The sequence below is a fragment of the Antrostomus carolinensis genome, unplaced genomic scaffold (genome assembly GCF_000700745.2).
Source record: "Antrostomus carolinensis isolate BGI_N321 unplaced genomic scaffold, ASM70074v2 scaffold20430, whole genome shotgun sequence".
Lineage (NCBI taxonomy): Eukaryota > Metazoa > Chordata > Aves > Caprimulgiformes > Caprimulgidae > Antrostomus > Antrostomus carolinensis.
This window is the reverse complement of record NW_010287963.1, coordinates 1-11,414: the sequence shown is the minus strand read 5'-3', so window position 1 is coordinate 11,414 and position 11,414 is coordinate 1. Positions and strand designations below refer to the sequence as shown.

General features: G+C 45.2%; 2 protein-coding genes across 3 annotated transcripts in view; one reads left to right on the top strand and one right to left on the bottom strand.

Annotated features, from left to right (window-relative positions):
* The window catches only part of ACO2 (aconitase 2), a gene marked incomplete at its 5' end in the record, with an annotated part of 15,925 nt that extends 12,398 nt beyond the window's left edge, over positions 1-3,527 (top strand). The window contains 4 exons of the mRNA XM_010165085.1: positions 1,062-1,253; positions 2,049-2,181; positions 2,490-2,611; positions 3,022-3,527. Of these exons, the coding sequence (XP_010163387.1) occupies positions 1,062-1,253; positions 2,049-2,181; positions 2,490-2,611; positions 3,022-3,165 (591 nt within the window). The remainder of the gene's footprint in view (positions 1-1,061; positions 1,254-2,048; positions 2,182-2,489; positions 2,612-3,021) is intronic.
* Positions 3,528-4,713: 1,186 nt separating this feature from the next.
* Positions 4,714-11,301, bottom strand: POLR3H (RNA polymerase III subunit H). 2 transcript variants are annotated; one of them, XM_010165066.1, is made up of 6 exons: positions 11,189-11,301; positions 9,891-9,987; positions 8,154-8,240; positions 7,098-7,161; positions 6,263-6,470; positions 4,714-5,598 (listed from the first exon to the last, which is right to left on the bottom strand). In XM_010165066.1, exons 1-6 carry the CDS (start codon positions 11,297-11,299, stop codon positions 5,545-5,547), a joined length of 621 nt encoding a protein of 206 aa, XP_010163368.1. In that variant the 5' UTR covers positions 11,300-11,301; the 3' UTR covers positions 4,714-5,544. The 2 variants fall into 2 exon arrangements, with proteins under 2 accessions (XP_010163368.1, XP_010163376.1); XM_010165074.2 differs by lacking the exon at positions 8,154-8,240 and having other exon boundaries at positions 4,927-5,598; positions 11,189-11,299.
* Positions 11,302-11,414: the final 113 nt, after the last annotated feature.

Here is an 11,414-nt window from a genome sequence, read left to right as displayed (position 1 = left end):
TGATACTTCTTTCTATTATAACTAAGAGACTTTTCTCCTTTGGGCTAGTGGTTAGCTAATACCATGCAAAATGAAGTTTGTTATACCATGTAATATGGTCCTACCCATACCATGCAGTCTGCAGAATCTGTCCCATTTATAATCTGCAGCAGAAAGGTGGATGGGTTCTTTAATGCCTGAGTGTTTTATGATGCATTTTGTCTGAAATGAGGTGGTTAGAAACTTCACATCCATTAGTATGTGTTCTCTTCCCATTTTATAGAAAGAGAAATTACTTCACAATAGTTAAACATTGCATTTCAGTGTCTTAATGAAGACACGGGTTTCTCCTCGCTGCCTGTGGTGAGTTAACAGGGTTGAAACCTTCAGTTAATACAGTGGTGGGTTCTGACATGCAATCCCTCAGGAACTGACCGTAGGAACATTGCTGATTCTCAGTGGCAGAGATTTGTAGGCATTGCCAAGGGTCATAGGCAGTTGTGCTTGAGTTTTTGACACAGGCAATTCCTCTGCAAGCACTTGGGACTTACTGGTTGGAAGGCCATTATCTCTGTTTGGGAATTCTGTTCTTACAGGCTGAGGAGGCTTATGTGCAGATTGGAAACTTAAGAGGAAACCTGGTGAACTCCCCAAGCAGGGAGGCTGTGCTGTAGCAGGAAGAGCTTAATTTCTTTTTGTACCTGAAAAACTTGCTGCTGAAGGAAGTGAGGATGAGGCAGGAGGTGCCGTGGCTAAGCTCATTTTAATAATTTATCCTTTGGAACAGGGATGTTCTTCCTACTTGTCCCGGTTTTTAGCTGAGACATAGCTAGGTTTCTTTTTAGTAGCTAGAATAGCACTGTATTTTGGTTTCAAGTGCTAGCCAGGTGAAACCACCACACTACCCAACGCATGCAGAATGACCACTGTGTTCTGCCTTAGAGTGTCTTGATTCTGTAAAAAAAAAAATTCTCTTGGGTTTGTGCCCTTAAAAAGAGAGTATCCTTCAGAATAAAAAGTGTTGAGGAAGGATCAAGTCACTGATCCATCCTGAGACGTTCTTCTCTTCTGCTACCCTTTAGGTAAAAGGGAAATGTACCACTGACCATATTTCTGCAGCTGGCCCATGGCTCAAATTCCGTGGTCATCTGGACAACATCTCCAACAACCTGCTCATTGGTGCCATCAACATTGAAAATGGCAAAGCCAACTCTGTGAGGAATGCATTAACCCAGGAGTTTGGGCCAGTCCCAGACACAGCCCGTTACTACAAGGTGAGACTTTCCCCTGACACATCTGTTTAAGAGGATGGGCAGTCTGTGCCAAGGCTAGAGGATCTCACCCTCCTGCTCTCAAGTAACAGCAACTGTGAATTCACTCAAGCATTGAGGTTTTCTTGGGACTTACTGTAATGATGCAGTTCCTGTAGGAGATTTTCTCTCTACCTGCTACAGGGAAGAGGGAGGAGGATCTTATGTCCCAGAGGGGACTAGAAATCATACAGGGAAGGGAAGAACTCCTTCAGGCACTGCACGCCTTACAAGACACAGGTGTCAGCAGACTGCAGCTAAATCTTGCCTCCTGGAGTGTTTCACCTGTGGCTAGTCTAATGTTTAAATAAATTCTAATCTTGTAGCCTTAATTCTCTAAAACTACAAATGTCCTTTCACCCTCTGGTCAGTTTGGCAGTGGTCTCAGATTGGTTCTTCCAGAAGACAGAAGTTAGTTTTCTGTATCACTTCCAGAAGTAAAGCAGGGATCATGCTGGTGTGAACACTGCTCTGGCACAGGACCATGGAAGGAAAGGCGTTAGCAAGGATTTGCTCTGGTCCCAAGGGCGATCCTCCTCCGCCCTTGTTAGTGAGGGATGGCAGTGCCCAACTGCTGTGAATCACTTGATTCCTTTATTGTTGTCCTTCCTCAGAACCAAAGCGAGCCTTCCAGGAGAAGGTGTCATAACACAGCAATGGCAGTAGTGTAGCACTGAAATTAGATGTGTGGGTGGGTATTTATTGTTAATTCCTCACTTGAGTGACTGCAGAAATGTAAGTCTGTTTCTTTTGCCACAGAAAATGGGTGTCAAATGGGCAGTTATTGGGGATGAAAACTATGGTGAGGGATCAAGCCGGGAGCATGCAGCATTGGAGCCACGTCACTTGGGGGGCAGGGTCATCATCACCAAGAGCTTTGCCAGGATCCACGGTGAGTTGCACCTCCCCTGTGACATGTGTAAACAGGATGTATTGGGTTTGGGTGGAAGTGGTGTTCACCTTGCCCCAGGGCTCAGCACCTATGGGCAGGAACCTGTCTGCTGAGGTCCGTCCCTCTTGTCAGGAATCCTGTTACGTACCTAGTTAGGTGAGCCCACAAACAGTGCATGTGCTGATTTTACTACAAAGATAGTAATTGTTGCTGGAACACTGGTCTGAGAAGCACTGGGCAGCCAGAAGGTAATCCTGATCCCCTGCAGTGTGTTGTTAAAAGTGTGCTTGGTGGTTTGTTCTCTGCAGAAACGAATCTGAAGAAGCAAGGTCTACTGCCCCTCACTTTTGCTGATCCAGCCGACTACAACAAGATTCATCCTGTAGACAAGCTAAGCATTGTGGGGCTGGCAGACTTTGCACCTGGAAAGGTAACTGGGTGGCATTGGAGGGGGCAGGGATGTGCCACTGATGGGAACAGTGTTGAGCTGTGTGCTCAGAGCTCTGACTCAGAGCACCCTTGGGCAGGGCAGCCTGACAGGCAGACCAGGCACTGCCCGAGTGGTCCAGGCAGCTAGAGAGCAGGTCAGAATCAGATCACGTTATTCTGAACAGTTCTAAGAAACCCTGGTACAACACTCTGAATTCCCAGACTTGTTGCCTTAAGCATGAGTGCTCCCTAGAAGGAACTGCATCCACACTTCTATGTTAAGACCCCCCAAGCAATAATACTCCATTTTCAACCCTTTAAAAACATGTAGGAATTTTCCTGGGAGAAGCTTGTTAACTTGCTCCCTTGAAAGAGAAGGGGAGAGAAATAAAAACTGTCTTCTTCCTTTAGCCTCTGAAATGCATCATCAAGCATCCCAATGGGAGCCAAGAAACAATCATGCTGAACCACACCTTCAACGAGTCACAGATAGAGTGGTTTCAAGCTGGCAGTGCCCTGAACAGAATGAAGGAGCTGCAGCAGAAATCAAGCTAAGTGTGCACAGTGCCCCCAGTGCACTGGACTGGATTCAGCTTTGGCATTTTCATTAAAGTGCAATTCCATGCCTACTGTTGGAATAAATGTCTGATCAAATGTAACCATAGCTTCCTTTTTGTTATGGTACTTCCTCTTCACTGACACTATGAAAAGGGAGTGCAGCTAGGCTTACTTTTGTCTTTTAAATTCCCCAGCTCCCTTTTTTCTATTTTGGCTCAATTTCAGTTGTCCCACAGTTATTTATATTTGGAAATAACCAGCTAAGGTGGGTTTGTCTGCTCAGTTGGTTGTTTTCTGCCCATTCACTTTACTGATGGCTAAAGAAATAAAATGAAAATAAAGAATGTGACCATGTCTTCTGCCTTGTGTTGTTACATTCATAATCCTGCTCTTCAGCCCCTGCTTCCCCTCTCAGTGTTGCTGGGAGGATGGGAAAGAACTGCTTGGACGTATGAGATGGTACCTGCCCAGTTCTTATTCTTAAATCACTGCCGTACACAAAAACACATGGTAAAAAAGAGCTCTCACAGCTGTTTTGCACTATTTAGCCTTGACATGAACCTACTCCAGGCTGCACTCACAACCATCACCACCTTCCCAGCTACATTCCTGGCCAGGGAACAGGACAACAGTGCCACTACTGCAGCAATGACAAACTTGCAAGGAGCAAGTGATTTATATGCTTTCCAAGTATCATGCAGTAAACTAGTCTCCTCCAGCCCAGCTTGCCTTTTCCACAGCAGGAGACTCATGTTGAGGGGTATCTCATTAGATCAGCCCATCAAGCTAAGCTCCTGGGAGCTCTGACCCTGTGCAACAGGAGCTGAGAACAACAGCTCAGCACCTTGGCTGTTTCTCTCCCTCCAGGTGCTGCCACAGAACAGTCTGTAGAAGCCTCTCTGTCTGCTGAGGCTCTAGCTTGCTTCACCCCAATTTCCACCTATTCAAACAGCTGAGGCTGTTCTGCAAACAGCTCGTTTCCCCTGCCTTTAGATGATGGCATGTCAGAGCACTACTGGTCTACAGCCAGCATCCAGTAAGCTTATTGTCTGAGCAGATGGACCTCAGTTACTATGTGAACCTAAAGCATTCTAGGCTGCCTTTTAATTAGGGCAATGCACCAGGAATAACAGTTCAGAATTAAGGGGTTCTAACGCTGCTGCAGGGAGGGTGCTGGTGACTCAGGCTTTGTTCTCACAGTTGGAGGTTAAGCAGACCCACTATCCCAGGGAATTACAGCCCCTTCCTGCCAAACGTGGCTGGCTTTGTAATTATGTGCAACATCGCTCTCTTGGCAATAGGCCCTGCATAGATTTTGCTTGCTGTTTTGTTCCCCCCTTTCCTTTCACTGCTGTCAAGGAGGGTGATGGCAATTGTTTGTTATTGGCAGTTAGAGCAAAAGTGTTGAGACCAACACTGTCTGCCTTGAAATCCAAGTAGCTAAACTGCAGGAGGCAACTTTTTTCTTCCTGCTAGGCAGGAAGCTGATAGTTTCCCCACAAATTGCACAGGAAGGCAGGCTCTGTGGGGTTGTTTTTTTTTTTTTTTTACTATTTATTCCATTTCTGGTATTAACACACCCCCCACAAACAAGTATTTAACTTGTATTTGCTCAAAGCAGCCTTAGTCCATTTCAGTTCATAGTTATATATTTTCAGTCAAACTCCTGCAAAGTTTAGCTCATTCTACATAAATACAGCCCACCCAGTAAAGTGTTTCCATTCAGCACAATAAGCAGCCTGTAGCTTTCCACAGTGGTCATCTTCCCAGAGCCTAAGCTACTTTTGGGTAAACCACTGTCATTCTGGTTCTCTTTGGCTGACTTCATCCATGAGTTAAGTTCCCACTCTTAGCAGAACAGTACCACCACCTCCCCTGCCTGCCCAGCAGTAGCATTTTCCAGGTCTCCAGAGTACTGCACCTCTATTAATTCGAGTCCTTTGCTGTTTCTCCTGTTTCCCGTCAAAGAACAGCAGGTTTCTACCCCTCTGAGATCAAGCTCTCAGCCCAAGGGAGTGATCTGCCTTGACAGGCATTCTCTCCTGCTTTCACTCACTGAAGTCAACCCCCTTCTCAGTTCAGGCAAGTAAAGACCTCCCCAGTTTTCCCTCCAGGGCAGGAGACCAAAACTCCAGCTGAGTTTGTTGCTGCTGTGCTCAAGGGTTTTTGTGCCTGTAAATTCACTTCTACAGATCAGTGAAGACATTTCTTGAAAGCGACTGTCTCAATCTGGCAGGCTGGAAGCTGAAGGGGAAACAGAGAATGGCAGGTCTCATTTCTCATTCAGCTTCAGAGGAGCAATGGGCACCAGCAGGATCCCATAATCCCCCAAACATCCACCGGAAAGACTTTCTGCGGAGCAGGCACTGATTGCAGCTAACTGTTTGTCCACCACGACAGGAGGCCCAGGCCTGGCTCACTGATTGATCCCTGTTCACAGAGAGAAGAGAGCAGGCAATCATAAACTGCGCTGAGAACACAGGAGGACATGCATAAAAACATCTCTCCCCCCTGAGTTATGGATGACTTTATTCACTTTTTCCCCCTATCAGAGCTTGCCCAGCACTTGCCCAGACTCTCTTAAATCTTGTCAATACTACACCAAACATTCAACACTTGAAAATCAAGCAGTTGCCCATTCCACTTCCTGACTGTCCCACCACGCTCCAGCTGTGAGAACACACGGCTTTCATCTGTTTAGATCCGTCTGTCTCTCGCACGTCACTCAGGTGGGTCCTAGGCCAGAACTGGGAAAGACTGTTTAGCTGCTGTGTAACCCTTGGTGTGGTTCTCCCAGCTCTGCATTCCTTGTATGCTCCTACCTGCAGATCCTGCGTGCACGGTCTGCTTCAAACCAGCCTCCCCAGGGGGAACTCCACCAACTACCACAAAGTGTTCCAGTGAAAACACACAGCAAACACAGCGCGGCCACAAGAACAATCCCATTTCTCCCCCTTTCCCCTCCTTTCATTTTGTGACTCTCTCTGCTTCACAGGCAGCTTAAAGCCATCAGTTCCTTGGGAAAGGGGTGCTATTTTTGACACAGAGTAAACCACAATGCTCACAAGGCTGTAGGAATTGTGCACATAGTTACCACAAGAGTGTAGGGTGCCTCTTTCTTCTGGACTTCTTCTGTGGCATTTGAAGTGGAAGCCTCTGCAGAGCTCGGACCTGTTGGTGAGGTATCAACAAACGTTTCATCCACGACTCGGAAGCGGATCTCCTCCCCAATGTCCATGTAAAGGTCGTGGGCCCCTTCTTCCGTCTCGTATTCCCACACCCACACCTGCTCTGCTTCATCGCTGGCCACGCCAAGGGTTAAGGATGGAAACCATCAGTACTCTGCCCGACGATCACTTTCTGACAGTTTTGGGAACAGACTCAAGTCAAAGCCTTCTCACAGTTATTTCTCAAACCGCAACGCACTGTCCCAGGTCATCATCTGCACAGACCAGGACCCGCGTCTCGTTTCTGATTTTCCTGCTTCACTGTGTATGCTGCTGGGCAGAGCTGGGGTTACCCCCACCCCCCAAAAAAAACCCCAAACCAAACAAAACCCCTCAAACCCAAGAAGACCTCGCCTACCACCAATAAGTGTATTAGTCACGGCCTGTACCGAGACATTACATGATGTGGCAAACCCGGCGTTCTGTCTTCAGCAGCAGCCAAGACCCACGGCCGGGATTACAGTGTGGCTGTTCGGGGGACACTGCCATTCATTTCTGTCAGCGGGCACAATGATCCTGCAAAACCTCATAAGCGTGAGGCCTGTCTAGCTGTGATAATAGTCTGCGGGCCTTGCCCGACACAGCAGCTTAGCTCCTGCCACTGAGCACCTTCATTGTTGCAGCAGTGAATGCCCGTTCGGCCAGCACTGCACAATCTTTTGAAATGAAGCAGTAAAGTTATCAAAGGTGATCAAAGGATACAACTTAGCTGGCTGCTGCAGGGATTCTGGTGGGATGACAATATCATCAAAGAATCCAATAGAAACTGCGGAGAAAAGGATTTGATTAAGACCGAAATGCTTCTTTGCAAATGATGTACCACAGCAATTCCTAAAATGCATTTCTAGACTCATTCTCCTTCCTCTTTCAGGAAGGACATCTGAGATCATGCAGGAATTATTCTTTGAGCCACAACGCTCAATTTCAGTTGGCAGCAAAGCAACCACCCAGCTGAAAGTACATACAGCAACAGAGGGCACAGTCTTCGTGCCCGCTGGGAAAGGAAAAGGCTGTTTGGAGCAGGGTTGGAAATGAAAGCGTTCCAAGAAATGAGTCAGATGCTATAGAGGTCTGTGACAGAAAAAGAGATTAGAAAGCACAGATGTAACATGTTAAATAAAGACCAATATAAAAGTAGAACAATCCCCACCTCCCCCTTGAGATTTCACGATGCTGAATTTTATCAGAGAATGGACATGCCCAAATTCAGCAACAAATGCCCCCAAGATTAAGATTATTGTCCTAACTTAACAACCGAGGAGCTCGCTTGCATGGAAGACTCCTACAAGAAAGGAAAGAAACTCAGCAATTATGTATTCCATGAATCTGGCAGCGCTTTGTGCTCACAAAGACATTTCCCTGCCATGTTTTCAGGTACAGGAAACAATCATGAATTTGCACAGAAGTACAGGGAAGATATATCAGACAGACATGAGCTGATACTACCACTTTCAAAAAACCAAGTTCTGTTAACTGAAGCAAGAAAATTAATCCACTCTAGGCTCCAGATGGGCTTGCCTGTTCTTGGGCATACACATGAATGACAAAAGAAAAGGGGAGTGCAGACAAAGCCATCAAGGGCAGGAGAAGCTGCCAGGCTCAAACTACCGACCACCCTCGGATCAGAGCAGCACTGGAGGCCAGCAGCAGCCTTTAACCAGCCTAGGGACAGCACTACACAGCCTGAAATCACAGTATCTCAACAGACCCAGGAGCTCTGCAGCTCATCTGTCCCAAACGTTAGAAGCTGCTGTTTACCGTGAACGCCGTCCTGGCTGCAGCTTTTAATCTGTCCAATCAGAATCTCATCCAGGAAGGGATGGAAGACCACGTAACGGAAATGCACTGAGAAGAAAAACAGACCATTAACCTTATGTCCATGTCAGTGAACTATACTCCTTCCACAGGGTGGCAGCCATTAAAAACAAAATCCCACACCCTACATGCCCTCTAAAATGCTTACCCAGTTTCCTTGCAGGCACTAATTAAGACAGAAAAATGGAAATAAAGAGTTCTGATTCCTGTTTTGTATGAATTATGACGGCAGTTGATCAGCAGCCTCCTCTTCTCTGCTCTTCAAACTTGCAAGAGTTTAAATTCACAGACTAAAATTATAAATGAAGAACATGGAGCAGAACCTCTGCTTTAGTTACGATGCCAGCATTGCTGCACAATGCTTCAAGGCCAAGAACATCAGCTGAAGTTATGCTTTCTCGTAATATTTCTGCTCCTTCTATCTTTGTCAGAAATGTGTTTTCTTTAAATGAATTATTTGATATCAAGTATTATCAGAATAAATAAGGTTCTCTAAGAGAACTGCATTTTTCACCCAGGTTAAATAAAATTATGTTTCTAACTACGTGTTTTGCATTTATAATTATAAGAATGTTAAACTAAGACAACCTTAGCCACACAATGCTTATGAGCAATTTAACACCATTTCAGCTGTCCATACTCTGTGCTCCTCTTTTACATAAAACCAGGCAGTACATTGAAGCATTATTGCCGGACACAGCAGGATCTATTAAAGTGCTACTCCAGATTCTGAAAGCAGGAGACTCTTTTTCCCAGCTTAGAGATAATATATTCTCTTGTTTCAGTTCAAGGAGGAATTCAAAGTTAAGAAGCTGAGTGGAGATTAAAGCAAGCAGGAAAGCCTGCCATCCTCCTTCAGTATTCCAGAAGCTCTTATTTGCAGGGAGCGAGTTCTATTAGAGTTAAAACTGAGATGAGGGGAGCCAAATACAGTCAGTCCAGTTCCCTTCTAACAGGAAACATTTCACGTGCTCAAGTTACTCTTCCACACTGAAAACTGAAGCTAGAAAACGCACCTCTTTCCAGCTTACTTAAAGAAAATTATTTTACCTTAAAAATACATAAAATTTGCTTTTATGCATTTACTTCCAGTTTTTACTCAGACAGATTTGCCAAAAGTAAAAGTAAAGAAATTAGACATTTCTTATAAAAAAAAAGAAAAAGTCACTAGAAATGTATGCTGAACCAGATCTGTCTAAGACTCAAACAAAAATGTAGCAAAACTTCCAGCTAGGAAAACAGCATCAAATGCTGTGTGAATGTTTTATTTAGAAACATGTTTCAACATTCTAGCTAGATAGACAAGCTTCAAAAAGAAAAAAATACTAGACAAATGCAGAACAATCAATACAACTTATTTTCTATGTGCATATTTTAAATTATTTTAAATTAAATTAACCCCTTCCTTATTATCCCACAGTCACAGCTCTAATTGTAGAGCAGAAATGGACTGCTGGAGAAGGCAAACAGGACTGCCTATTTAAAGCTGTATTTGTACTAAAAAAAAACACAAAGGAAAAAGAATTTTGCCATGTTCCTCTTGCCCTTCTAACAAGAGCAGAGTTAAGACTATGAGCTTCAGTAAGTTCTTTAGACTTACTTTCCCTAACAGCTGAACTCAGTTACATTTCCAGATCACACATCTTCTGCAAACCTGTATAACTGAGGACAAGAATATACCTTTGGTATGCGATGCACCATCTCCAGGGAATATGTATGAATCTTCCAGTTTGGTAATGTCATACAGACAGATGCAGAGGCCAACATTGTATACAACCTGCCCAAAGAAAAAAATAATTAAAAAGCAATAAATCAATCAAACCATTGAATTTATGTGTTGCATGCACCTTTTCAAAAGGCAGCAACACAGGAGGGAGGGAGGGAGGCTGTTTTGGTACACTCCTTCGACAGCCTCAGCTCTAACCACACTGCATTGCAGGGGAACCCCTAACTTATTCAAGTGTTAAGGGAGGATGGGTTTTCATTGGCACTGTGCAAAGAGCACTGCTACAAACGGAAACCCTTGGGGTGACTGTCAGCAGAGAGAGAACCTGATCTCCACAATAGTAAACAGTTGCCCACAGACATCATTCACCAGCCCCACAGCTTGTCCAAAGGCTAAACATACTTTTCACTAGGGTTAGACTCTCAGAAGCCTCTAGGCTTGCCTTTGTCTTGAATTATATTAGCTCTGGAGAGAGAGACGAGGAGAACTCTTGGCTTCTCTGCTACTTCTGAGATGGCTTGAAAGCCTATAAAATTTAAGGCACCTCTAGTCATCAGTGGATGAGGGGAGTTTTGCTTTTCATAACCTGTCTGTATAATCTGCTGTTCACAACCCCCATCACTTCAGGTTGCTCTTCTGAGCTCTGTTCACAAGCTGCATTTTGAGTTTTGCCCCTGCCTCGTGCTGAAAGCAATACACTAATCACAGACCCAGGGGCTGCACAGGGCAACCGTGACATCCTGGCCTACCACATAGCACCTTTTTATATCACGCACCAAAGATCAACTTCTTACTGTCACACTGTATTTCAAGTACTAAGCACAGACCAAATCAGCTAGGAACACCTTCCTTTCTCTTCCAGTATTACTGCTCTACATTTGTTTACACTGTTCTTTTAAAAAATTCTCCTGCTGGGTGGATTAGTTTCCATCTGCTTTTCAGACTGCGTTGCAGATTGCTACTCTACACACAAACCAGCAGCTAAGTCTCTCTTCTCCTCCATGCTTCTCTATCCCACTTCGTGTTCCAGTATCTTCCCATTACAGCATTACCCATTAGAAAAAAGTTCCCTTTGAGATGATACCTGCCTGTCTTTGTTTACAGTCTCTGATACTGCAGTCTCTGGGGATGGCCTTCACATTTAAACTATCCTGATACCTCACCCACACATCTCACTAGGAACAACTACAAGGACGAAATGCTCAGGGACCTTATGACGCCTGCATCAACCTATCCACGACCCACCCTTTACCTTATTGGCCAATTTCTTGTTTAGCTCTTCAGCAATGGATTCATTCAGTTTCCTTTCAAACTGCCAGGGAGGAATTCTCACTGTGTCAGTCATCTCCACCAGGACAAACATGGTGGCGGGGCGCACCTCTGGGGAGAGAGAGAAGACACCGACAGCCTCAGCAAGGGCAGCACTGCAGGGACAACCGAGACCCCCGACAACTGACGGAGGGCGGGCCTGGGAAACC